This window comes from Malus domestica, chromosome 09 (genome assembly GCF_042453785.1).
Source record: "Malus domestica chromosome 09, GDT2T_hap1".
In the NCBI taxonomy this organism is placed as follows: domain Eukaryota; kingdom Viridiplantae; phylum Streptophyta; class Magnoliopsida; order Rosales; family Rosaceae; genus Malus; species Malus domestica.
Genome location: NC_091669.1, coordinates 5391360 through 5418043, shown reverse-complemented (window position 1 = coordinate 5418043; position 26684 = coordinate 5391360). Strand labels below are relative to the sequence as shown.

The following is a 26684-nucleotide window of genomic DNA, read 5'->3' as shown; positions in this document are numbered from 1 at the left end:
GTTATAACTTTAGCTGTTGAATTAAATTTTAAAGGTTTGGATTATTTGATTAGATAGCTTTGGTGGGAGAGATTAGGAGAGAATCTCTTTCCGAAATATATATATATATCTCGCCCGCCCAAGTTATACAAGAGTTTTGAGCAAAACATATAAACCTGAGTTGGCAAAGAAAAAGGTTAAGGGCCTTAAATTGGTGGTCAAAACATATATAAAAATGCCTAGTATTTGGAAGGTGGAGTACCAAAAATATGAGAACACATCAATTTACAATCAATTCATTCAATATTTCCCTTTTCAAAGGACAAATTCCAGCATTTAAATTATGTATCAAATGTACTAATACCCTACAATAGATTTTTCGTAATATATGACGCTGTCATAACTATAAAGTTAACGAGTTTAGATGAAATTAATTACAAAACATGAAAAGAAATCAAGACATGACACAACAAAGCTCTTTCTGGTAAATAGTAATAAACATTGAATTTACATAAATTACATAAATGCCGGGTCACCGGAAGATCGTATCAGAAACCCAAAGAACGGGAACAAGACATAAAAATTGCGATTACCTCAAACTAGAGGATTCTGATTTACCTGTTCTAAACATGTGTTCATCTACCGACGTCCAAGAAAACTACGCTACGCTGTTCAGGGAGAGCCTTAACCAGCTACCAAAAGCATACCTTTGTAAGCCTATTGTGTTGGAACCACACCAACGCCTCGAATCACAAGCCGTCCGAAGGAACGCTACTAGGTCTGTACACAAGGGGTCGGTATCAGACCGATATTTCACTGTGTTTTTATTTGACAAAATCGTTGAGCCCTGCAATACTTAATGCTGCAAGTTATCCTGCTTCTCAACTTTCTATACACTCGGCTGCCGGTGTTGACAATCCTGTCCTATCCTGTACATTTTAGACTATCAACTGTTAGCAACCTTCACTGCTCACTGCCACCTGACTAATTCTTCAACCGACGCTCTTCTGCATGCTTCTTCAGATCCCTTCAAAATCATCACCAATCAATCCGATAAATGAGCGAAAAATTAGAGCAATTATGGTCATGCTATAAGAACAAAATAGCAAGCCCCTTTTTGGTGTGGAAGGGGGTGGTGGCTAAATGCAAAGAATATAACTCACATGCAACGTGGTGTGGTACAATTTAGTTTTCTACAGTTCATCGAATGCAGAATCAATCCGCTCCATGCCTTCTTACAGAAGTGACAACCTCCAGTAGCCCGAACAGTGCACTTATCTGCATGGTATAATAGCTTCTTCATCTGGAGGCAGTTCGGGTAAAAGCAAGGTTGAATCTTGCTTGGGTTACATGTTGTTGCATGCTGTAAAACGTCCAGCAGTTCCCTCATCTGCACGACATATTTACACTATAAGTCTAATCAAACATAATGACAGGACAAAGAAACTGAACATTGCAAAAACACGTGCACACACACGCACACTGCATCTTTTTCATTTAGCTAATTAAAATTACTTTTTGCAAAGAGGAAGGAATGATGAATATTATCTTTATCGTAGTTAATAATATTATTATCATGAAAAAAGATGAAAACTACTACTACATGAAAAGAGGAAGGAATGATGAAATATTTAAACTTAATACTTCTATACCAGAAATCCTTTTTTTGGCACCTTTCGATTCTCTGTCCCACGGTTAGCTGAGGGAGAACTTTGAGTCAGCTTATGAATGTGACAAGCGCTTCCTTTCTCTCGATAGCATGTTGCACAAACATCAAACTCTGGACATATTTCACACACCCATCTCTGATCAACCACAGCATCCTTATGGCAAATACTGCATGTGTTCCCAGCAGTTAGCACAGTAGCATTATGGAGATGATGCAGAATCATTTTTGAGGAATACTTGGCCCGGCGAAGTGTGCCAAACTGATAATGCTTTTTCTCACAAAAGCTCAAGAAAGTATGCCTATTTTCAAGTAAATTGTTGTTCGAAATAACATCATCATCCTTGGTATCAGAAAGCACATCCTCCACCACAACCTGAAAAAGAGCAAAAGTCATACGAATTAATCAAATTTGATTGTAATATGCACAAATATGCCACTCTAACATTAACGAGAGCATTTATTTGAACTACAACTTCATTTGGTAAAACTAGTACCTAGGCTGGTTCAAATTATTTTAAGCTTGGTAGATGCTAACACTAATTGACTGGTATAAACTTTTATTGTAAATGAGCTCCTATCATGAATTAACAAAAAAAGGTTTACGTGTAGTACAGTTACTGATTGTTGATATCTTCCCTTAGCAGATAGATCTATACGGTGTACAATTATGTTTCCTTTGCAACTTGATTAGTTATCTACTGAGCAGGCTAATCCTGCATGCGGATATGTAGTGCTAGAAGGGCAGAAATATCATATCAGCTCATAAGGTTTGAAATTCACCTGAGAAAGCACATGTCGTTCCATGTTGGCTGAGATGTGAATGTCCTGTCCACAATTTTTGCGCTCAGCATCATGGCATCTACAACATATACAATAAGAGTGAAAAGAGAAGGTCAACAGATTCTAGGCATTAAAGACGAACAATGTCCCGTGAATATTTTCACACACAAAGAGAAGATTGAGTTATTGATAGAGAAAAAAAGAAGATAATCAATTCAACCTAAATGGAATTTTACTTCTTAAAATAAGAAAAATAAAAAATAAAAAGAAATTTTGCTCAAGCTCAAACTAATGATTTTTTTTTTTTGTTTTGTTCATCCACTCCCTCCTTGTTTGGAAATAAGATATCAGGTAACTAAGAATGATGAATAATACTGCATTTCAATGATAGGAACCATGAATATTCTTATTAAGGGGCAGCATAAAAAGTTTGAAGAGAAGGAGAGACTTCAGAGTGATTGGTTACCTTTCACAGAGGTGAAAATTTTTGCACTGACCACAGGACCAGCGTTGTCCAGATAATATTGCTTCATGACAGTGAGTGCAAACATACTGCATGTCGACAATCATAAAGTCCTCCTTAGTCTGCAAAATGCTTTGCCCCATCTAAAAAGGAAGATACAACAAAATAAGATCAAGAGTAAATAGATATAATGGGAGAAAAAGAGGGTTAATCTATTATTTGTATTAACGCAATTGACAACACTGGTGTAAATGTTTTATTCTTTCCCAAGACCTATTGACTATTACCATTGTAAAATTTAAGGCAAACACTCACTCAATCACTCCAATATTGATATTGTGATCAAGGAATTGAGATATTTCCCAGGAAACCACAGAATCTCGATAAAGTATTGCCCTCGTTACTCCCTAGAGTAGTACCAGATCAAAGTGAAGGCAATCGATCATATTGATCAAGCATTAGTTTGTGCTCTGTTTTTACCCATATCTATCAGAATTCCAATACTTGTCTCATTTGACTAGATAGGGTATATTTTAAGCCACCAAGGTTGCTTCACTAGAGTATGCAAATTGAAGAGTTAGATAATTAGAAGACAGCTTTTAAGCCACCAATTTAGTAGGAAAAATTAGAAGGGAAAGGTTTAGTATATTTACTCTTTGCATCAGTAGAATATCCTTGGTAGAGCCATCAGAAGGATCTGTATGGCCCATGGCTTTTAAAGTTCTCTTTGTTATTGTTTTCTTTGATTTCTTTTGTGTGTCTGCCATTCTTTCTTGTTCAATATTCCTGATCGCCTCCTCAGTTGCACCAGACCAATAGTCACCATCAAAATATGGCAAACGAGCTGCCGTTACCTTGGAGTTACATTCCCCACTGGGGATAAAAAAACGATCATATAAATTAGTGTGACTGACCACAATTTTTTCATCAGCTGCCTTTTTTATCAACGAATGATACCTGCACAAGTGAACTAGTTAAAATCAGAGAAGGCACATTTGCAGAAATGCATGCACACATCAAAAAGATGAACACGAGAGAGAGAGAGAGAGAGAGAGAGAGACCATTGCCGCAGCTTCTCAGGCTTGGGCATTTTCTGCAATTCTGGATGGCAGTGTAAAATATAATCTTCACCGTTTAAAGGGGCACACGCCCATATATAGGAGGTAACAAAACCTCGTTTCTTACAAAACTCAAGGTAAGCTATCTGAAGACAAAAATAGTAAAAATAAAAAATGTAAGTAATCATGTGTCAATTAACCTACCAATAACATGGGCCTAAATAATGATAGGGAAAAGAGGTGACTACCAATATTTCATGATAAACAAACGTACGAAGAGCTTCTCCAGTCACGGTTTTTGTCTCTGGCCTGAAGTACTTAATAGAATCCAGATATGAGATATAAACACAACGCTTATTTGGGTGACTACATTCTGAGCCGAACTCCTGCACATACATTCCAAAAAGGCATACATCTACTCCTTCAATCTTCTGAAACAAAAGAATAACCTGGATGCAAAAAGAAAACAAAATGTGAGATTAGGTTTTCTTGTAACTGTAACAAACAAGCAATTATAGGAGAGGAGATTCAGCGGGAGAGAGAAGAGAAATCTATAAATCGACAAAGAACTCTATGGATTGTAAAAACTGTCTCACCTTTGATTTGTATGGGAATTCAGCAGGGTAATTCTCGTCATGAAAGAGATCCAAAAACTTCTGCTTCACTTTTAATGTTTTTTTAACGGATAAAATTTCTCTCACAACAAGATCTTCTGCTCCTGGAGCCTAACAACCCATCAAACAAATCATAAAAAATAAACAGACAGAAATGATTGTATACCACAAATCCATTCAGCGAATATCAAAGAAGGACTTTCAGATGGGAACTTAACGTACACTGAAGCAGCCCCTGATTGAATTGATTGGCATGTGACTTGTAGATGGAGGTTTTTTTTTTTTGTTGAAAGGTGGAGTATTTATTTATTCTTATTAGATTGGAAAGTTTTCTTTTTACATTTTCAATAGAACAAACCACTTAGACAACAGAACCTTCTGTTCCCAGGACCTAACAACCCATTGAGAAAAAACATAAGAAACAAGCAGGTTCAAAGAACTTTATATTATGAACATTTATGAAATCGATACACACACGATTATCCAAAACAAGCAACTTTATAAGATAAAAAATAAACAAAGATCAGGTAGCCCATGATTAAATCGATTATTCCTTATCGCTAGGTGTTATCTAGTGATCAAAATTGCTCAAATCTCAAAATAAATAAAATTTCCAATAAAATGAAAAATAAATCAGATAAGCTGAACGTGTAAAATTCCCAATCAGTTTGCTTCTTACCTCAGAAAACTCTTTTTCTTGGACCTTTGCTCTCTCTTCTCTCTCTTGCATGAGGCGCCTAAAGAGTCTTTGTTCTATATGGTCGCTAAGCATGGTAGTTGGCAGATCTTTTGCACTGAAAATATAACTCTTTGGTAAGTTCTTGAGCTCCCCATATTCTGTTTCTTTTAACAAGCATTTGAGACATGTGTTCTCAACTTTGCCTTCCAAAGCACTATTATCATTCAAGACAGCACATATCTGATGTTGCCAGCCCTTGCATTTATCACATTGAACCCACTGCAAGCACATAAAAAGCCTCCAGAATTGAATAATTACTTTCAAAATCTCAGAAAATAAGAAGACAGTATGACTTGATTTACCGGTTCTTCAGTTTCCTCATCGTTCTTCTTTCTACCAAGTGTTGCCTTTGAAATACAGATACCATGAAATGAGATATTTCCTCTTCGAGACCCCTTATAGCATGAGTTACAAAAACAATATCGTGTACTATGCTCATCCAGTGTGCAGTAATAGTTAACACCGCGCTTGAGACGAGCATTACAGCATGAGCAAAACACTGGTGCAGGGGCAAAAAAAAGCTTTCCTGACGCACACAACTGACACACTTTCTCACTGTTTTCTCGTTCTTCCATCAAGATACTCTGTTTTAAACAACATGCATAAGAATAGTAATTAGAAAAAAGTTGAAACTCTTGGAGAATAAAGTAATGATGAACGGAAAATTATTACCTGATCAATGCTCAGCCCAAGATTCGATAAATGTTCCTTGATTGGCTCTTCTTTTAATAGTTCTGTCAAAAAGACACTATTTGTTTCTTGATTCTGTGGCTTTATTACTTCCTTCAAATCAGAGTCTGGTTTTGGATCTGTCTGGGTGAAGTCAGTCCTCACTGTTTCCTCTGTAAGCCCTTCTGAGAAAAAATGGGAACTCTTGGACCCCATTCTTTCAGAAACTTCTTTCACATTGTCAATAATCTCACTACTGCTAGTAAGGTCTATTTGCTCCATATGATGACAAGAAAATATTTCCCCAGAAGGAATCGGCACACTCTCAGAGTTCAGTTTAAGGATAATGTCAGAATCAGATTTTGTAACATCATTGATCCTCATGGAATCTTGTATGGAATTATTTGCTGGTTCCATCTCCACGTGCGTTACTTCAGAATTAATAGATACAGGAGATTCAGATTGTTGCTGCAGATATGAAAGCCCTTCAGGAGCACAAGGTTGAACAACTGAAGGGGCCAATAGATGGTAATTTTCATTTTTGTTCTCCATTTTCAACTTTTTTGACGAAGGCGGGATATCTTCAATATTTCCTGAACTGGATCCATCTGAAGCATACTGTTGAGCACCATGTGATTGTTCAGGAGGAAACTGAGGCTGCAAATATGGATGAACTGGCCGTTTTCGGTTATGTTTAGACTTTATCATCTGGGAGCAAGATTGCACTATATTCTCAGAACTAATAAATGCAGGAGATTTAGGTTGTTGCTGCAGATACGAAAGTCCTTCAGGAACACAATTTTGAACAACTGCAGGCGGCATATCTTTGATGTTTCCTGAACTGGGTCCATCTGAAGCATACTGTTGAGCACCATGTGACTGTTCTGGAGGAACCTGAGGCCGCTTCAATAGATGAGGGCATCGTTTTTTGTTATGTTGACACCTTATCATCTGAGAACAAGACTGCACTATATCCTCAGAATTAAGGGATATAGGTGATTCAGACTGTTGCTGTTGATATGAAAGTCCTCCAGGAACACAATGTTGAACAATTGAAGGAACCAATATATGATTATTTCCATTTATGTTACCCATCTTCAACCTTTTTGACGAAGGCGGCATATCTTCAATGTTTCCTGCACTGGGATCATCTGAAGCATAATGTTGAGCACCCTGTGACTGTACTGGAAGAACCTGAGGCCACATTAATGGATGAAGGGATTGTTTCCGGTTACATTGAGACTTTATCATCTGGGAACAAGATTGCACTATGTCCTCAAGAGTTGAGATCTCTTGGCTGCAGATTGTGCCAGGAAGAATATTGGAGACTTCAGGAACATCCGTTGGAAAATGTTGAGGGATCAGCAAGTTAGAGGAGGAAAACACTGAAAAGTTTCCCTCCGTAGATGGACAAACCAACGATTGAGCATTCTGGTTACTCCCCAAACGACCTTCGAATTTAGAGCATCCAACTCCACCAGAAGAAAAAAAAACCCTTGTTAGAAACAGACAAACAGCATAAAGGGTTTAGTGAAGATGTATGAGTGGATGGACTTGTTAAACTCAAGTATGTTTCCCACTTTTCCTATACAAAATTATTACTTCTGGAAATATAGATTCTCTAATAACATAATTTACAACTCTAATTAATTGCACGCCTATTGATACCAGATTGCAAATAGTCTGCTTGAGAACATATTGGATCAGTGAACATTTATCAAATGTAAAATGGGAGAACACGAGGAGTATGAGCAATATGGCCTTGGATCTAACTACGTTGTTTCATAATAATAACACAACAATGCTACTTCTACAGCAGTCCAGTGAGAACCAAGACATCTGATTCAAGCTTTCGAGAATATGAAAAGAGTATGTCATTTAGATAATAGATTGTAGTCTGTAGCTAAATATGTAATAAAAAATTACCTCCCCAGGAATAGCAGAAACTAGAAAGTAATTTAATACCAAGAAACGATCGATGATTTGGGGACCTAAAACAAACCCATACCATGGCCAAGATGTTGCTGTTGAACCTGACAATCAGATGATATGTCAGAAATGTAATTCCGAATCTCTTGATTGGCATTGGAATATGCAGCGAATGATGTTGAAGCGTCCTCAAGAGGAAGAACAGTATCAGAAGAAGCCTGCCTTAGGCCTAACGAGTAAGGCATGTCCAACTCATTGGAAGTAGTGAATCTTTTAGTATCTCCCTGCTTATCACCATTAAAAGGGAGCCCTACAAGAGAAATTGATTATGCCACGAGATAAATATGGCTAAATTAACCAATGGTTAATTATGTTTATGATGGAAGGTTCAAATGGCTCACCTTTTGTGAGGTTAACATCATCAGCATTGTTAGCTATGAATGCATTATTACAAATGGAGTCAGATCTAATAGCACCACCCAAGCAATTAGAAGGTGTTTCTGCAGAACCTGCTGGTTGACTAGAGTTTGGATCATATAGGTTGAGTAATCTTTGCAGCCGAAGAGATAATGTTTCCACATTCACATACTCCTCCTAGAACATATCCAAATTTAAAAGTTCAGGATATTTTAACACATGCATTCATAAAGTTTCAACCAGACAAGATATAAGAGGAATATATCCTACAAGATTTAAGTAACAAGTTTTTTTTCCTTTAAAGAATTTGAAGCTAGTTGATGAGGTCACCAAGTTACTCAAAAACATGTTACAAAGACTAATAATTAAGCCTCAAAATACAAAAGGTATTTCCAATAGCACGGCCATGATTGGCTGTCAAGTGTTTCCCATTTAGTAGCAAAAACATATAGATAAAACACCAAACTTATCAAGCTAAATATTGAATTTATTATGAATGCAGACCTCAGAAGTAGCCTCCATAAATAGCTGGTTCTCCACGACAGCCGCATAATCAGATACCAGCTCTCCGAACCCATAATTGGTACGTATTAAGTAGTCATTACTGTGGAAGAAATTCAAACATCAGAACGAATAAAAGCAATGCTTAAGACTACGCAAGCGTAGTTTAATACATGCTCAAGTTGAAATGCAAACTAAAGAGACTTACAGTAGTTTCCTAACAAAATTACGAAAGCGGATAACTTTAGGACCTTTGCGCCAATCCCTCAAGTAGCCTACTGGGCATTTTAATGCTTGACGACGTAAACCATCCCCTCCTGGTGAAAAAGGATTCAGCTCCGGGTAGTTAGATATATGGCCAAGGGTTTGCCCTGAATTGTATCTCTGTACATCCATCTTGCTGATTTTATAAGACTTCATTCATGCTGAAACTGTAAATTACCAAACATTTAGTATCAAAGGTACCAAATTATAAACAGAATGTTTGAGTTTGCATGAACACTGATAATCTCGATAACAATGCAGCTGCTGTTTAATAATATTTACCAATTACCACGTTTAAATCACGATTATCCACGTGAAACCATCAAATTAATCTAAATTAAATTTCAAAATCAAAAGAAAATCAAATTCATCAATTCGCTCAAATCCCCAATTTCCGAGCACAATTATCAAACCCCGCATTGTTCCAATAAATTACAAATCTTTACCTCGCCGAGAGCTAATAACCCTAATCCCCCAAATCCCAAATCCAAAATTCAGCAATTGGCCGCTCAAATTATCCCACTTAAAAAAACCATTGAATTAAATTTCTAAAAAAAATTAAAAAATTGTCAATTACGCAACAAAATTGCAATCAACGGCGAGTCAGAAGCAAGAATTGGGATTTAACGCCGCCGGCCACAGCCGAATTGCAATCAACAACGAAGTCAGTCTAAAAACCCTAATTGGACAAAAGAGGGATTAGGGTTTAAGGAAAAAAGACCTGGTCTTTTCATTTTTTTCTTTATTGGCTTGAAGCTGAAGTTTGCGTCCTCGACGTTACCATCGGTGGTGGCCCACTGAAGCTTTTTTAATGAATATTAGAAGTAGCAGGAGCAGTCGGTCTAAAAACTTATATACTGTCTAAAAAAAAACCCTAGATTTTACTCCACACAGGAGGAGAATGGTGTCTGTATTACCAAATTACCCTTGCACGCCACTTTTTTCACCTCAGACCTTGTCTGGATGCACCACGTAAATAAAGAGATAAAAAATGTATACTAAGCAGATAACGTCCTGCTTTGACGGCTAAAAACCAAGATTTTACTTCTCAGGATAGAAGAATGGTGATATGTGTAACAGTCTTATCCAGTTTCTTTTTTTTTTTTTTACCTCCGTTCGTCTAGATGTGCCACGCGAGTAAGAGATCAAAGATGCATACTAAGCAGATAATGTATGGCTCCTGCTGCGAAAAACCTAGATTTTACTTCTCATAACAAAAGAATGGTGATAAGTGTAACAGTATTACCTAATTTCCTTTTTTACCTCCGTCCGTCTAGATGCGCCACGCAAGAAACAAAGACAAAGTTTTATTAGCTTGATCCCCAAGCATTAAATTGTAAAAAAAAAATTCTAATTTTTTCCCTATAAATACCTACACCATTCCTACAACATTAAAAAAAATTAAAATTTGTCCAAAAAAAAAAAAATCAAATTCCAACGGTAACTTGACGGCAACATGACGTTAGCTAGCCATTGAAAGCTGGCATCCTGCTGATGCCAAGTAGCCGTTGGCATTCAAATAGGCTGAGCTAGAGGGCTGACAAAATGTCAAGCTTGACATTCTGGAGCTAGAGGGCTGGCAAAATGTCAAGCTTGACATTTTGGCACTGAAGGGCTAAGTTAGAGGGCTGGCTGGCTGGAAATGGCCAACCTGCTAGCCTGATTTGGGGGTTTGGGCTCGGTGGGACCCACAAGCTCTTGGTTGGAAACGATTTTCGTGCCATTCTTAGCTATTTTTAACCCTATAACCCTTTGACCGGATCGGTTGGAGATGGCCTTAGTTTCCCGACCTAAGCACGGCCCAACCCTTTGCCATATGACTTCATGATTATATAAAGTTAAAATTAAAATAGATCATAGAAATTTTGTAGTCAACAAAAATATAAAAGATACAAAAAAAAAAAAAAAAAAAATCCTTCAACCACCCAGTTGCATGAAACCAATCCAACTCCTGTAAACGTTGATGAGGCCCTAAACAAGTTCTGGCCAGATAAATTGACGGTTTGACTAACTGATGTATGAAATTGCAATGAAATAATAAGTAATTAAATGTAATAGAAATGTTATAAAAATGTTGTATGAAGTTGAAATTACATCCAAACCTGAGGAGATATAATGTAATTTACTATAAATTCTTATACGAAACAAAGCGACTATAAGTTTTCAAACTTCGAATCTTCAATTACAGAAAAATAAAAGATTGAAGAAGAGTAGATTAAATTAGAGAATAACATACAACAACAACAGAAGCTGATCACAGAGCCATCTAAACTCATCACATCTAGTACTTTGTACAACTCCCTCCTTGATCAAATTATACCTATATCCCTCACAGTTAGCATCTCTACTAGCTACATGTCAATGTCATTACCTCCAACGATGATGGCGATACCTGTCTAGCCTATCCCTACTATAACTTGAATTATCAAGGTCATAGTCATTCCTGCTTTCATCATTCCAACTTTCAGTATTCCCCGCGCCATAATCCTTTGGCGAATGACGAGAATTGGAGTAAGGAAAAGAACCTTCATTGAACGAAGAGATTCTTCGACCTCTGTCTGACTGGGACCTTCCGAAGGTAGGACTTCTTGGTGCTGAAGCACTTGAACTGTGAGAGTTGTAACCGTAATCATAACTACCATATCTTGGAGGGTAACTAGATGGCGCAAAACCTGGGTCAACACCAGGAGGCCCATCGTCTCTATAATCCCCGGACCACCTTTGCTCGCGGTGATGCCCTCTGCTGACAAGTTCCGAATGATGGCTTATTCTGTTGTGTGAGCGGTTCCTAGAGAGATCTCCAATTGAATGTCCAGGCGCCCAAAGCCTCTCATCAGCATTTTCTGGGATTGGTGCGTTTACTCCTGGAAATTCGACTGTCTTTTTCCTCTCCGGGTCAGCATAGTCTGTCTGAACAATTTCACCGTCCTCCTGTTCTTCCTTAATTTCCCCATCAGCATATATTATTATGCCTGATGGCTGATCCTCATCATCTACATCTAAAAATAACAAGACAGAGTGTTATGTCTTGAAAACAGAATTTAAATCTAAAAGAAAAAGACGGTCAGGGGTGCTCTCCAGGATTTTAGCACATCACTCTCCATAAAGTCTAAGCATATGAAAACCCCATACATCACAAAGCGAAAAAAACACAAATATTCGGCGAATACTGGCTAATCTATCCAAGAATGCACATTGCACACCCCCGCACAACACAATGCACTACCAAAAACAATTATTAAATTGCAATAATAAATTCTGAACTATTCAACCTGAACTTTTTGAATATGTTCCGAAAACTTCTTTTTAAGTACTTCTGTGATGGGACTACGACAATTATTATAATCAGTTGTTTTAAGTGACAAGGCCAATTCAGTAAAATACCTAGATATCCCGGTGGGTAACCAATTTCTCGCATTCTGTTAAGCCAAGGCGGTGGATCAAACTCCTGCACACAACCAAATAATAAATAAATAAATTGGTGCTTAATATTCTAAACCAATGTGAATGCAAGCACGCCATTAAGCTTCTATACTAGTACAATCTGGAATAGAAGCTATGTTCAATTAACAGCATTTGCGTCATACTTCTAAGGAACACCACTTGACATTAACAAGTCTTCTGTAACACAATGAGTGATCACTTACCCCAAGCCCCAAAAGCTTCCGTGTCTCAGAATCGAGAACACCAGGCCTTAAACCATCATACTTTCCAGCTGGAGAATCCTGATAATATCGTGTTGGATTACGGGAATTAGCATTTTGATTACGTTTGGACTTTAGCTGTTTACGAGCACTGTTGACAGCAGCATGGTTACGAGGCTTTGGGCATTTTTTCAACGAATGACTATAAGAGCCACAATTGAAACAGCGACTTGCATCATCTATAATCTCCAAGCCTCTGAAACATTATATAAGAATAAAGAATATATCAAAGATCAGAAAGGCAAGCAAAAACAATTTTTTGCTTATATATAGAAATCATGCAGACAACCATGAAATGGATTCAAACATTTCACCACTAGATTACCATACAAAGTATCCTGAATGCCATGTCATGATGAGATTAAGGATTAAATGATCTCTACTTAGATACCTAACAATGTTCAAAGTCCAGTCACCCTTCACTCTTGCCACTCATTATTAATTCTTAATTTTCTGGTGGTTTCTCCATCAAGAAGATCAAGGAAATAAACTTGGCTATCAGATGGACCAAAACATGAAAAATAAGGAACCAACTACAAAACCTTCAGTAAATATAGTAATACCATCATCGTAAAACATAAAACCAATAGCATGATTTTAATATATTTAAAATACTGATTAGATATTTACCCCTCTGCATTAACTGAGCTACCAGCCAAAGTCAAACCTAAGGCATAACCGCGATCATACAGGGGCACGTCATTGTTATCCAAAAGGTTGGATTCGTTGTTATCTGCTTTCCGTGTTTGGTTGTCCATCCAAAAAGACTGCATGTGAAAGAATGCTTCAGAAAAACTAACAAATAGTACTAAGCAATGAAACTCATACACAACATTCCCTTTTTCTAGTTTTTTCTGACAAACAGAAAAATTAACAATTCTGAAGAAACCATTGAACACATATTGGGTATCACTATTGCATCCTTGTTGTAGTACAAGTGCACAACAGAGGTAGGATTTTGGGCATGTCCTGTCCCCAAAAGGGAGGTGAGGAGCGTTAAATTAGGAGATGTTGCCACAAGTAGTGGCTGCATAACTTTAGCAGCTAAGCATAGTACGAGATTTTTGATACGTAATCAGAAAAGCACCTAAACTCAAGTACACAAAAACGAATATAGAGAAAACTAGAGATAATTGCAGGACCCTCACCACTGCAGATGTCTTCTCTATGCCAACATGAAGAGCTGGAAAGAAGATCTCTTCACCTGATTCCACTACTTCAATAGAATCCTGAACGATCACAAGACTCAAGTAATGATACACCCATTACAGTCAAAAGAAAAAAGATGATAATGCATAAAACACATCACCATAATTTAGTCAACAAATCAAACAAGGTAGTAGTCATGTTATCGATTTGACTCTATCAAATGAAGACCTCTCATTCTCTAAGATACTCTTGCTTTTATGCAGTACAACCAGAATTATAACAAAACAAAAAAATCATTCTTCAAAGTTGAGTGCATTTCACAAAACACCTCTCCATGTCAAATGTTCAAAAGTACTTCCAAAAACCAGAACTTAAAGTCAACCCACCCCAATTTTTTAGTGAAGACTTGATTGAAAGAGAAAATGTATCTTAAACTTAAAACTTAATACTTTGGATGATTCATCCCATGGAAGGTCATGTCACAAAATAAAGTATTCACGATGATTGGCCAACTAAATGAGGAGTCTTACTTGAGATGAAGAAACATGCTTTGCATGCCACTCTGACCACTGCTGTAATAGTTCCTCAAGCTTTTGTTTACTAGCTCTGAAAAATTAACACAAATCATTAAGAAATTGACAAATGGAAAACTAAACAGCAAATAGAAATACTCTATATAGTTTGTATTTTTTGGCTTAAGTGCATATCAAAACATTATGCAACAATTTACTCCAACCCCACCTTGTCAATGAATCAAATGTCACACGCACTGAAGCTTGCTGTTCATCAACTGTCATTCTAGCTCTCTTAACACCTGATATAGCTGGCAATGTTGAATTACGGATAACAAAAATTCGAAGATCATCAGCATTCTTAATTTTAGCATACAGCATTGTATGGTTGAAGAAGTAAACATATTTGCACATGCCACAAAGTTTCACAGTTGGAAAGAGATCGAAAATAAACAAGAAGAAAACCTTAAGAAAACAAATGTGGAAGAAGGATACAAGTGCCACCCTTTTTGTGGACTTCAAAGGTACTTGAATCTTGGACCGGAAGGAAACCATTCTCATGCACCTTTGGGAACAAAACATTTGACTCCCCTGCAACTGTAACAGTTTCAGACTGTATACAATGAGCACCCCCGTTCTTGTTACCCACTAATTTGATTTCTTCATTTGCCGAACGAGAACTGTTCAAGGCAGGAAGGTTGTTTATGTCCTCGATTTCCATATCCGAATCACCATCAACCAATTCTTTTTCAAGGTTTGATTCCAGCATGCAATGGCTAACTTCATATTGAACACCACTTTCATGCCTCAGGTTCTCACTGTTAGCTTGAACTTCACATTGAACATCACTTTCATGCCCCAGAATCTCCCCGTTTTCTTTAACTTCATATTGAACATCGCTTTCATGCCCCGCATTCTCGATGACAGAATCACCAGAATCAGGGAGACTGATAAAATTCTTGGATTCCATATTTATAAAGAAGCAACTTCTTTTGTAAGAGACCACCCGGAAAGTATTCTGCACAACATAAAAAATCATAGGTAGATCAGAAACCAATCAAACACGATATCGGACTCAAATACTGATACTAAAGTGCATTAATTTAAACAGTTAAACAGACTTATGTATATTTATGCATACAAATCTGTTTTAAAAATTTGATCTTGGAGTTGAAACGTCCGGACTATGAAATAAAAATGGAAATTCAAGAGCAGGAACACCACAGACATACAGTAATTATATCCAAAAAAAAATATAATTTAACCAGCTATCCAGACCCTCCACTCTCTCAACTCAAAAATCCAATCTTGAAGCATAGATCACAATAATTATTACTAATTTCACAAACAAAAAATAATACTAACTGAAAAGGAAACAAGTAGGCAATGACACAAGATTATGAACGGATTAGGGATTTGAAGCCAATTTACTTTCTGACCTAAAATTCCAGGGTTTCTGGGCAACCAAACGGAAAAGAGAAAATTGATAGAAAGGGGCTCCAAATTAGGGATTTGAAGAGTGCAATTTACCTTGAGTTGAGTGAGATTAGGGTTTTTGTATAGAAGCACCGCAGCTTCAATCGAAGTCCTGAGACGGTTTGGATTCCAAGTGTGAGATGGGGGGAGAGAGGCGCAACGATTGGGTGTGCTGCGGCGTACGGAACAGCGCGTGCTCGCCCCCGCAGCTATTTTTTGCTATATTTTTATGGTGTAGAGAAATCATTGACTTTTTTTATTCTTTGATCATTTTCGTTTTTCTTTTTCTTTTGGTAACATTTTCTCTCTCTAATTTTCGTTCAATTTCAAATTCATACGTCTTTCAATTTTTTGAGTTTCATATCACGATTTTGTATCAATTTCATACAATCATTTTAAATTGACAGTTAAATGATAATGTAACAATTGCAGAACGTACATTTTGTTGACTTAGAGTTCAAATTTAAACAGCATAATTAAGACAAATTAAAAGAAAATTTTGACAAATTGACTAACGGTTACAAGATATTGGTACGAAATCGTAGGTCGTATAAATTTAAAAAACTATAAAACGTTGTATGAATTTAAATTTGAACGAAAACCTGACAGAACAAAATGTAATTTTTTTTTACCCTTTTATTTCCTTGCCTTTTTTAGACAAGAGACTAATAACTTACAATGCTCTTGCTTTCCCACAAAACAATTTCTAGTGAAGGCGACATATGAGATATTTTGTCATCAAATGTAAAATTACGGATAACGCTTGCATTCCTCTTTATGGGATGAACTCATTCCCCTACTTACTTATAACATATTTCACCGTAAAATTTTCATAATCCAAACTGTTCGATCTTTTAATCTTCATTTATGATCCAATTCGATTCCTACCTAGTTTCTAATAAGTTGACGACAAAGCCCTTCTCCTCTTCAACGACAAGCTCCCACTGCTACCAATCATTATATTTGGTTCAGATTCTCTAGAGCTTGATGCAGCTGCCTTTGATGCACTTCTCTTTGCCAGAAACCCTAAGCCATCACTTGAACTACTCACTTCTTCCACTGCAGCTGCCTTCCCCTTGCTTTCGTAACAACTCCACTCACTCTCTCCTCCTCCTCCGCTGCTGCTGCTTTCTCTGGAAGACGATGATGCATCACTCAACGTGTGGACTACACTCCTTGTTTTCTTCCCGTCGTATGATGGAAGAAGAGATTTCGACCGCGAGCTGCTGCCGCCATCTCTGCCCAAACTATATGTTGTTGAGAGCTTCCTCTCTATGAATTGCCTTTTCTGTAACAGATTCGACAGTTTCTCAAGCACTTGTGCGCTGGTCACTGCTTCGACCGCGGCTTTTTGCTCGAGTTCTGTGATCGTCCTGTCGAACGTCTTCTTTTTGAGTCGGAGAGAGCGCTGAGAGCAATGGCAGAAATATATTTGAGAAGGTGAAGGAGCATGCATTGTTGAAAGCGCATGATGAGGACTTAAATCTTACTCTCTTTTCAAGAAAACTTCCGAGGTTTTTTTCGCCTTGAAGCTTCTTTTTACTCCAGAATATGCAGCAGAATCGCACAGGTCCGGCTAGTAGTACCAAGATTGCAGATTCGAAAAGCAGGAACAAAAGTATTGCCCTTCCATTACCTGATGGGGACAAAAACAGGAAGGACTGGCAGATGAAATCCTTCGAGTTCAAGATTTGCAACTACAGCATTCGCGTGATTCGCTACTTACCAGTGTACCTGCTGTCCAGCTTCGGCCTTACTTGGGAGCAGCTAGACATAAGCTTTTGACCTGATCAGTACAAGTAGAAGGTTACAAGAACTGAAATATAAACGAGTGTCGAAGAAATTGCCAAGCTAGGTCTTACGCGTGGTACGGCATGCCAATGGATTTCCAGTTTCTGCATCCATTTAATGAAAACAAATGGATCAATAAGTAAGCTGAATTACTGCTAGCTGTACGAAAGATAAACATAAAAATATCAAGTGAGCAGATAGATCCGATGATCTTGCCCGACCACTTTTCTTGTAGTGAAAGAAAGAGAGGTACTAAAGGGTACACTAACGTTTCTCAATTAGGCTACAAAGGCATATTTTCATACATATTTCAGGACACTGAAAAAAGTTGTACAACAAATCCAAGAAGGGACTCTCACTTGAAGCAGCGACAAATGCAAGAAGAATCCTCTCGTCTAGTATAAAATGGCGAAGATCATTCTGAGTGATCAAGGATGACAACGGACCTAGAAGAACCAACCGCTGTAAGGATTAGCGCATGTGAAGCAATATAAATGGAGAAAATAGACGACTCTGATTAAATTTGGTCACTAAAAGCACCACATAAACAAAATTACCAGGATAGCTATCGGACCAGTAGATGGATCCGGTGGCTGGAACATACAAGGTAATATGAACACTTTTCGGTTTCATTGCTGACACATAAGTATATTCACCTACGGCATGGCTGATCTTCCCTTCCATCTTTGTCTGAGAGATATAAATTGCATAACCAGTGCAGTCGAGTACAGGACTGACTTGGATCACTGAGTCCACTGCGGTTGTTATTGAGAATTTCTTGAGAATCCCGGTTGGTGAAAATGAGTATAGGAACCCATCTAAGGAACCAATAGATATCCAACCTGTTATATGTGATGAAGCAGCAAAAAAAAACAGCTAATCAATTCATTGTGAGTTATGACAAGCGGAATTTGGGAAAGTTCGTATACAGAAACATAGAGCTACTACCATTAGAATCAACAATCGGCGTGTAATCTGAGTTACTTAATGGACCAATAATTCCCTCCCACAACACATTTCCTGAAGAAACATCTAGCGCCAACAATAGAGCCTTGACTGGTACAGTAACATACAATCTACCGTTGTTTCCAGCGGTTATAGTGAAAACTTTATCGTAAGAACTTAAATCCTGGATCCATTTGAAGTGAGGACTACGAATTGATAGCGAGTAGATCTCACCTTCAGTATTCGAGATCTGCAAATTAATAACTTCGTCTTAAGAACTTAATGCTGTCACATGGTAAACTGTTGATTCAACCAAAAAATTGAAAAATATACATAAACATGTCCTTACATATATACTAGCCTCGCATTCATCAATCACAGGGACGGAGTTGAAATAACAATCTGCATTGTTCTTCCTACAACCTTGGCGATAACCAAATAGTTCGATGACAGGTCCTGCACTCCAGACCAACTGCCCCCGTGTCATGTACGCAAAGAGTCCCCGATTTTGGACAGTTACAAAGATAGATGAACTCAATGTGCTAACTGCAATCCCAACAACCCCACCTTGTTCGTCTTTCGTTGGCTCAGTACTTAGCAAAACTTGTGCAGACGGTTCAGAAGTTCCATTGTTCAACAAATTGATTTTAATCACCTTGTTACCTGCAACCAGATATATCTGCCGAAGCAGTTTCACAAATAAACAGCTTTTTTCAAAAAGTGCTTTCAAAACTTGAACCACACTCCAGACGTCATATTCAAGCAGCCTTTATACATGACGAGAAGCGCTTTCAAATAACCAAAAGCGTTTCCATAAAAAAAAAAACAAGTTGAAAATGTTGGTCTTTCCCATGAATACCGCCTTGTCACTGCTTCCTACAGATGCCGGAGCAGACATTTTCAAGAAACGCACGTACCTTTCCTCTACCACCGTGGACCGGAGCCATATCGGACTTGCAGGTATAGTTCAAATGCATGGTCCAAGCAATGGACCCGTTGGATTCAAATGCAAGTAAATCTTTGTCAGAGCAAGCATAAACCTTCCCATCACGTCCGATTAGCGGTCTCGAAAGCCGACCACGAGAACTTGTTCTTCTACTCGGATCATTAACTGAACAAAACAGAGAACACAGTAAGTAATAAAAATATCCAGCAAATGGTTTCAAAGGCATAACTTTTAGATTAGAACACGAAAAAAAAGAGAAAAAAAAACAGAATTCCAGCACCTGGGTTATCCTGGAATTGCGTAGTTTGAGAATGGGTGGGTATCAAAAGGACCATTGTCAACAAGAACACAACTTCCATTGCAGAAATTGCAGACGAAAGATGTAAATGTGAGAAAATGAGAGAGAGAGAGAGAGAGAGCTTTTGCTCTGGTTGGTTTGAAAGGAAAAAAAAACCGCTCAGAAGCGTTTTTGCTCTGTTTTGGTCGTGCCATTTATCTGGGCCAGGTTTTTTTAGTATGGTGGAAAACGTATGCATCAGTAATTTGGATTTTTATCCAACGGCTACAAATAGGGTCCCTTTAAAGTTATAATAATTATAATCGTTGGATAAAAATCCAACGGTCCATTATTAGTGATTAGGAGGATCCTCTCCATTCAGGAGAGGATCCAAATCCCTAAAAAAAATGGACAGGCTTTACAGGCAACAACGGCCGAAGCCCATATTGTTTTCCTGGCTCTGGGGTCTTAAACCCTTTCTTTTACCCTGTACAGGTCTGCCTTCCTCCTCCCCCTTCTTGTCTGCAAGTCTCTCAAGAGTCTCAGCGTTCCCTTCCCACCATTGATTGGTAAGCTCTTAGTTCTAACTTTTAATTTCACTCTCTGAACTCAATTTCCATTTTTCATTCGATTTCTTCATCTGGGTATATCTAGAAACTTCAGTTTTTCGATTCTTCGAAGCTAATTGTTGGGTTGTTCAATCTGGATGGTTGTGTTCTCTGCTGCAATCTCATAATATTTTGAAAATTGGAATGTCTCAATTTGCAGTATTTGAAATTTTCGTTCATGTCTGTAATCCGAAAGAAAAAATAATATATTTTCATTTCTTAGCTTGATCTGATTGTGTGATGTTCAACACTCGATTTTGTAATTCCAAAATGTTATCTTTTGCTTTGGTTGTGGACTTGTTGTTTAGAAATGTAATGGGAAACGCGCACTGATGGAACCCGCGACGAATGTTGAATGAAAAATAGAACTCGAAGGACACTAAGTAGTGAATCAAGGGGTACTAAATCGTGGTTTATATACGGCTTATTGCTGGTTTGGTGTTTTTATTTTTGTTTCGGAGTTTGTAACCGGTTGTATTTGTTCGTATTTCTCAAAGATAATCGGTGCTGATTGACATGCTCAGATTATACGTCTGATGTGTAACATGTATTGTAATGTAGATGGCTTTTCAGGGTGCTCCAATTTCGAATCCAATAGATCTAATCTCTGTTCTATGTACATTGTTGCAGGGATTTCGATTGCGAAATTGTGTGTGAACATTGAGGAATGGCAACCGAGGAAAAGGGAGAAGAATTGCAGCAAACCACAAGTCCCCAAGCTGCAGCTGGTTTGAGAGGAGCGGTGGAAGCAAAGTACCGGCAAATCAAAGAGCATGCGGAGACCTACCCCTATGTTTGGGCTTCCTACATTGTTGTATATGGTGGTTTTGCCCTCTGGGGTACCTACAGATGGAGAAAGCTTCGCAAGACTGAGGACCGTGTACGTGCGCTTCAGGAGAGATTACGCAAGCATTATGCAGCGGAAGAGGCTTCTGCTGGCTCTTCCACCCCAGCTATTAAGGTTCCACCATCTGCTGATAAAATCTCCAAGTAGGTAGCATTGATCAATGCTTTTCAGGTTTACTTTCCCCCGATAAAGAAAATTTTGCTTCGATTATGAACACAGATTGCTTGTGACTTTGTATGGATGAGAATTGAATCCAAATGCGTCCTACTCAGTAGGTTAGGGTTAAATGTTAGAAGTTAATACTTATGTTCAAAACTTATGTAAACAGGTTCTTATATGCTAATTTTTGTAACACTCCACTGTCATTTTATCCGATGGTGACTTTCCATTTTCCCGAAAGATATTAGGTGATTGTATTGACGTTGAAACAGAAACGCGAAGAATAATGTATGATGCACTGAACTTGAAGGCAGTGTGTTGCAGCGTAGCTCACGGTTCTTGAACGTGTTTTTCTTTCCTATCGGAGTACATTCGCTTTCAATTTGAATTATTTCCCTGTTTCTCTTGGAGCTGTTTCAGCTGGAATAGGTAATGAAAGGCAAACGAGATGTTATGCCAAAGCACAATTCTGCCTGAAACAACGTAGAAACTGATTTATTTGCACCTTAAAGAATCACCACGAATGGCAACAATGTGTTCTGTGAATAACAAAAGGAAACTGTTTAATACAGAAACCAAGTAAAGACCGCCCGCTAATCTAGTTTTGGCGTTTTAAATCTACATTAACGGACAACAAAAACAAATTCTTCCAATCATGTAAAACAATTGGATTACAAGGAGAGAGACATCTCTAGATATCCGAGGCTACCGATCTCTGTCTTCGATATATTCAACTCGAGGATTATGATGGAGCAACCTCATCAAAGTGAACATGTTGTAATGTCTTCTGAATAATCTAGATCTCCGCGAGCTGATCGAAGCCTCTCCTTTGCATGGACATAATTGGTTTTCAATAGTGACAAGTGTGCAAGGCCTAAAAGGGGCTGATGCAGCGTGCCAACTTCAACAAGAGCTCTGGAACAAGGCGCCTTCTCGGAGGTGCAATAGCATCTTGCTCAAGAGCTTCGGTATCACCAGCATGTATCACGGAAACTAGTTGGTCAAACAATTCATCTTTGCCGCCTCTTAGAGGATCCTAGAAAGTGCAGCTAAGAGTCAGATGCGTATAAAGGAATTCCCGCTATCCTATTTCAGATTGCTATCAAAGAGTCTGAACTGTAAATGACTGTAAGTTCATAAAAAGCGAATAGTGATAGTTGTAAAAAGCTCACATCCCAAAATCACTTACTTGAAGAAACAAATCTGTATGAGTCTTTCCATCATATAGTATTAAGTCAGCTTTAGCTCCTGCCTTCTGAAGCACGTCCACAAAAACCTTACTGCACATAAAGACACATTGTTTACTGAAAATATCACACCATGATCTTCTGCAGAAAAGTTTCAGTCGTATTCAGACGGTCTGTATCAAGACGGACCAAGTTGAAGCTTTCTACTAAAGGCTAAATATTTCTTTCAAGGTCTGAACGTGTACCGTGCAGATATAATAGAAAGAGCAAACGTCATGGATGACAGGCGTTATATCCAATTTACTTTAAGAAACATGTTTGGATTCAATTTTTAGGAGGCATAATATGCTAATGTAATATTAGACATCTACATAATAATTTCCTATATTCCTCGGAAGAATATGAACGCAGCATTAAATTAAAGGGAATTTATATACCGTCAAGATACACGTTATATCTGGGGCATTCTAACCTGGCGTCAGATGGTATCGAATAATCTGCAGTTCCATGGAAAAGAGTGATAGGAGGCAATAGAGAAACGGCATTCCTATTGCTTGGGTCGTTTACTTTAACTTCAGGAGAAAACTGATGTAAGGATTCTTCACCTTCCATAATGCTGCATGACACATCAAAACAAAAGAATCAGCAAGTAACAAGCAAGAAAAAATTACAATATAATTGATATGAGTATGCCAAAGAATGGCTAGCAACACATCATATGGTAAGTACCTCAAAAAGATGGAACGATATAGTCCACGATTATGGAAATGATCAACTAAATTAAACAAATTGTACCTGTGAGGAGAATAAAAGAAGATTAGTATACCCATCCAAACCCGTCAACAGATCCATCTAGATAGTACTAAAGCAACTACTGGTCATCAGTCTCTGATGGAGCTTGATACTACAATGACCCATGCATGTAGTGCAGATTCATCTAAATTGTACCTGTGTTTATACGGACAATTACATGATCAGATGGGATGATTTCTTTCCACTATCATATAACATGTGTACCAGTATTTATGTTTCTAGAAGTTTTGAAATTTTCTAGCCTATTTTAAGACATATTTGGACCTTTTTGTGAAGCCACATTCTCGCAATTGTTGCATCCAATTCATATTTTTCCCTTTCAAATTCAGTAAAGTTTCAGTTGATTCACAATGATGAAGCAAATAGATCTTTACCCGCCAGATAAACCAAAATAAGCCTTTATCTGGGAGACGCTCCAAGAAATGCTTTCTTCCTTCTTAGCTTCTTTGATTGCTTGATCCAAGAGAGCACAAGCAGAAATATGCGCACCAGCAGATTGTCCCATTAGATAGATCCTACTCAAAACAATCACAAAACGACTATAATAAATGAATATATATATATATATATATATATAATATGTATATATATATATACACACACACACAATCAGTTTCGAGATGCACAAGAAAGGAAAGAACGAATATTAGTATGTCACCTATTAGGGTCACCTCCATAATCTGCTATATTGTTGCAGACATATGAGATCCCCTGAGAAGCATCTTTCACCATATCACTGATGGTACCTTGCGGAAAGTTTCTGCATGAATCATATAATTCATATCAACAACACTTGTAGAGTAAAGGACATACCGGAAGTGTATAATTGTTCATTTGAGTGACATGACACAGCCTTCAATGCGCAAAACAACAAACTTTACATAACCAAAGGTTCCCTTTAACTTTTACAAAGCCAAAGCTTGGTGAACCAAAATGAATACTTTAACGTTTGAATGCATCACTCTAATAATAGACACAGTGGACATGGTGTCTACAATTTTTTTCCAAATACTTCATCTAAAGCACCATATATAAGTTAAAGTAATGACACATTATAACTTGCACTGCTTAAACTGAAACCAATTACCTGTAATCAACGCATGCCACAATGATGTCTCTTTCAGCCAACTGCAGACCTAAAAGGGAACCCCAAGCTTTATACCTACATCAGCACGAAACTATAGAAACTTAATGTCAAATAACTAAATAAATGGCCACATATATATAACCAGAAACTTCACCTAAAGATGTTTTGCATGATCCCCAAAAAACAAAGAGAATATCATCTCCAGGCCGTTGCACCAATTCATGAAAGAAACTTATAAGAATTGCTGAAGTAACAGCTCTCATCTATTTAAAATCACTCACCCAATAATCCAGGCTCCACCAGTTACAAATACCACTACCGGCTTTTTTCCATCACTATTTGCAGGTAAATATAGATCCAACCTGTAAATGATACATGACATAAATGGGGTCGCAGAATTTGAAAAATCTAAATCAACTGTTTAATTTCCTTTCATAAAATCCACCTACCTATTTCTTGGTTGATCTCCATACACAATACTACGCCAGACCTGGCTTGAAAAGAAATAACATATTGCAACTGAAGAAAAGTAAACAATCAAGTTATGTTCTGGTTAAATGCACAAGAGACTATTCACTACATTAACTGATTAATATAATAAAACAAAGAAAATTAGAAACTCTCATCATATGTCAAGCAAACAAATCTATGTTCAAGAAGTCGGCCATGTCAAAGAATATCATGGCACAGTAGTGTGAAATCTACGGACATAACACTACTGAAGTCTTAACGACGGGAATACTGATGTACATCAACAACAATAATCAAACTAGGAGCCTTTTCCGAAAGACTATGATGGTGCAAAACCCTATCCAGGAGGCAAGTTCTTTCTTCGATTAGCAACAAATCAAACCAATCGCATCTTTCTTATAATTCGAGCAGCAGGTACTATGATTTGACGAAATATAAAACAAATAACGAAAAGGGTTTATATTAGCAATGAATGTGTAAGAGCAAGTAGTTACATAAACACACAAACCTTGAAGAAATCCTGGCATAAGTAACATAGCATAGCAACCAAGAGCAAGCAATCTCGTCATCCACCGGTAGCCTACCCTGAATCAAAATATATAATTAGAAAAAACAAAAACTTGCATTTTTCAGCAAAAATTAACAATAATTGAACACAAAAATTCCATACAACTTAGAAATTTGATACTCTGGTTTTTGTTCTATAAATCCATTTTCTTTCGGTTTCCCACAATTTTCTCGGCAACCAAACAGAGGTTCAATTTAAATCCAATCATTCACCAAGTAAAGCTAGGAGGAGCTAAAGAAGAAGAAGAAGAACGAATACCCGAGGTATCGAAGGAGCGTGAAGCTGAGGCTAGTAATCAAGTAAGTCTCCTTGGCAGCGTGGCCGATGTCGCGGCTGAAAGACTGCTGCCGACGAGTCAGCCGCCGGGGGGCGGTGGAGGCGAATTTCTCGGCGAGCCTGCGACGCCTCTTGTGGCTCGATGTATTGGTATTAGCAACAGGATAGCTCAAAAACCTACAAAGGAAGGGCTTCGATGCGTCGGCATCTTCCGCCATGTCTTCCGCCGCGGAAAAGGAAGATTGCCGGAGAAGACGATCGGTTTCCGACGCCATAGCTGCCGGGTAGTGGGTATACAGCTGGACGATGAAAGCTCCAATCTTTTCAATCAATCAATTAACTTTTTTAGTAAAAGAAATGGATCTGAAATTGCTTTTTAAGCTTTTTTTGGTGATTTGCTAATTTCGGCGGACATTACTTTTACTATTTACCGTTAAACCGTTAATTTTGAAGCTCCCGGAAGATTTCTCCAGAACCGTGGAACCTGAAGCTACCAGAAATTAAAAATTAAAATTGCATTTAAAAAAAATAAATATTCAGGCCACCATTTCTGCTCATTCATTTTATTTTCCACGCCATTTATTCCTTTGGGTAGCATCTCTCATTTAATTCTGACATCCATGATAGGAAAGAGATCCCGAAAAAATCTCTTTCATATAAGATAAGATAATATTTTCAAAAAAAAGATGTTCGCATATAAATTTCATTGAAAAAATATTCTCTCAATAGATCAAGATTCAATTTTTTTTATGTAGACGCAATATTAAAAGGGAAAGAGCACTTCGC

At 37.7% G+C, this 26684-nt stretch overlaps 5 protein-coding genes across 11 annotated transcripts; 1 reads left to right on the top strand and 4 right to left on the bottom strand.

The window, feature by feature from the left end:
• Window positions 1-441: 441 nt before the first annotated feature.
• On the bottom strand, window positions 442-9930 carry LOC103442866 (histone acetyltransferase HAC1-like). 5 transcript variants are annotated; one of them, XM_029107909.2, is made up of 17 exons: window positions 9804-9930; window positions 9027-9249; window positions 8822-8921; window positions 8302-8494; window positions 7980-8210; window positions 5975-7443; window positions 5605-5886; window positions 5243-5521; window positions 4546-4674; window positions 4198-4398; window positions 3953-4095; window positions 3545-3848; window positions 2895-3034; window positions 2429-2507; window positions 1632-2021; window positions 1143-1369; window positions 442-1006 (listed from the first exon to the last, which is right to left on the bottom strand). In XM_029107909.2, exons 2-17 carry the CDS (start codon window positions 9236-9238, stop codon window positions 964-966), a joined length of 4422 nt encoding a protein of 1473 aa, XP_028963742.2. In that variant the 5' UTR covers window positions 9239-9249; window positions 9804-9930; the 3' UTR covers window positions 442-963. The 5 variants fall into 5 exon arrangements, with proteins under 5 accessions (XP_028963742.2, XP_028963745.2, XP_070660713.1 ...); XM_029107912.2 differs by having other exon boundaries at window positions 1653-2021; XM_070804612.1 differs by having other exon boundaries at window positions 1653-2021; window positions 5975-7422; window positions 9804-9908.
• A 1197-nt stretch (window positions 9931-11127) lies between these two features.
• On the bottom strand, window positions 11128-16268 carry LOC103442490 (uncharacterized). 2 transcript variants are annotated; one of them, XM_070804611.1, is made up of 9 exons: window positions 15978-16268; window positions 14943-15465; window positions 14677-14758; window positions 14466-14541; window positions 13935-14015; window positions 13417-13553; window positions 12730-12982; window positions 12467-12530; window positions 11128-12081 (listed from the first exon to the last, which is right to left on the bottom strand). In XM_070804611.1, the coding sequence occupies exons 2-9, from the start codon at window positions 15415-15417 to the stop codon at window positions 11450-11452; spliced, it is 1800 nt and encodes a 599-aa protein (XP_070660712.1). In that variant the 5' UTR covers window positions 15418-15465; window positions 15978-16268; the 3' UTR covers window positions 11128-11449. The 2 variants fall into 2 exon arrangements, with proteins under 2 accessions (XP_070660712.1, XP_017190036.2); XM_017334547.3 differs by having other exon boundaries at window positions 15887-16025.
• A 415-nt stretch (window positions 16269-16683) lies between these two features.
• LOC103442867 (protein GAMETE EXPRESSED 3) lies at window positions 16684-20070 on the bottom strand. Its single transcript, XM_070804610.1, has 9 exons — window positions 19577-20070; window positions 19009-19338; window positions 18663-18909; window positions 18272-18556; window positions 18074-18160; window positions 17786-17818; window positions 17650-17709; window positions 17414-17559; window positions 16684-17331 (listed from the first exon to the last, which is right to left on the bottom strand). The coding sequence occupies exons 1-9, from the start codon at window positions 19829-19831 to the stop codon at window positions 16819-16821; spliced, it is 1956 nt and encodes a 651-aa protein (XP_070660711.1). The 5' UTR covers window positions 19832-20070; the 3' UTR covers window positions 16684-16818.
• A 240-nt stretch (window positions 20071-20310) lies between these two features.
• On the top strand, window positions 20311-21696 carry LOC103442492 (uncharacterized). Its single transcript, XM_008381283.4, has 2 exons — window positions 20311-20451; window positions 21121-21696. Exon 2 carries the CDS (start codon window positions 21158-21160, stop codon window positions 21482-21484), a length of 327 nt encoding a protein of 108 aa, XP_008379505.1. The 5' UTR covers window positions 20311-20451; window positions 21121-21157; the 3' UTR covers window positions 21485-21696.
• A 267-nt stretch (window positions 21697-21963) lies between these two features.
• LOC103442493 (isoprenylcysteine alpha-carbonyl methylesterase ICME-like) lies at window positions 21964-26630 on the bottom strand. Of its 2 annotated transcripts, XM_008381286.4 has the most exons (12): window positions 26330-26630; window positions 25881-26218; window positions 25563-25639; window positions 25033-25102; window positions 24865-24945; window positions 24584-24658; window positions 24155-24256; window positions 23871-24011; window positions 23413-23478; window positions 23156-23299; window positions 22686-22776; window positions 21964-22532 (listed from the first exon to the last, which is right to left on the bottom strand). In XM_008381286.4, exons 2-12 carry the CDS (start codon window positions 26171-26173, stop codon window positions 22371-22373), a joined length of 1302 nt encoding a protein of 433 aa, XP_008379508.1. In that variant the 5' UTR covers window positions 26174-26218; window positions 26330-26630; the 3' UTR covers window positions 21964-22370. The 2 variants fall into 2 exon arrangements, with proteins under 2 accessions (XP_008379508.1, XP_008379506.1); XM_008381284.4 differs by having other exon boundaries at window positions 25881-26616.
• Window positions 26631-26684: the final 54 nt, after the last annotated feature.

Coding starts and splice junctions, on each gene's coding strand:
- LOC103442490 (XM_070804611.1), bottom strand. CDS start 15,417: ATGGAATCCAAGAATTTTATCAGTCTCCCTGATTCTGGTGATTCTGTC. Junction 14,759..14,942: donor CCACAAAAAGGGTGGCACTT/GTATCCTTCTTC, acceptor CAACATTGCCAG/CTATATCAGGTGTTAAGAGA. Junction 14,542..14,676: donor ACATTTGATTCATTGACAAG/GTGGGGTTGGAG, acceptor TTAATTTTTCAG/AGCTAGTAAACAAAAGCTTG.
- LOC103442492 (XM_008381283.4), top strand. CDS start 21,158: ATGGCAACCGAGGAAAAGGGAGAAGAATTGCAGCAAACCACAAGTCCC.
- LOC103442493 (XM_008381286.4), bottom strand. CDS start 26,173: ATGGCGTCGGAAACCGATCGTCTTCTCCGGCAATCTTCCTTTTCCGCG. Junction 24,659..24,864: donor GGTGGAGCCTGGATTATTGG/GTGAGTGATTTT, acceptor GTGCTGATGTAG/GTATAAAGCTTGGGGTTCCC. Junction 22,777..23,155: donor TCGATACCATCTGACGCCAG/GTTAGAATGCCC, acceptor CTTTATGTGCAG/TAAGGTTTTTGTGGACGTGC.
- LOC103442867 (XM_070804610.1), bottom strand. CDS start 19,831: ATGCCTTTGAAACCATTTGCTGGATATTTTTATTACTTACTGTGTTCT. Junction 18,557..18,662: donor GCCGATTGTTGATTCTAATG/GTAGTAGCTCTA, acceptor CACATATAACAG/GTTGGATATCTATTGGTTCC. Junction 17,710..17,785: donor ATTGGCATGCCGTACCACGC/GTAAGACCTAGC, acceptor TGTACTGATCAG/GTCAAAAGCTTATGTCTAGC.
- LOC103442866 (XM_029107909.2), bottom strand. CDS start 9,238: ATGAAGTCTTATAAAATCAGCAAGATGGATGTACAGAGATACAATTCA. Junction 4,675..5,242: donor AAGAAAAAGAGTTTTCTGAG/GTAAGAAGCAAA, acceptor ATGGGTTGTTAG/GCTCCAGGAGCAGAAGATCT. Junction 1,007..1,142: donor TGTACCACACCACGTTGCAT/GTGAGTTATATT, acceptor ATGATTTTGAAG/GGATCTGAAGAAGCATGCAG.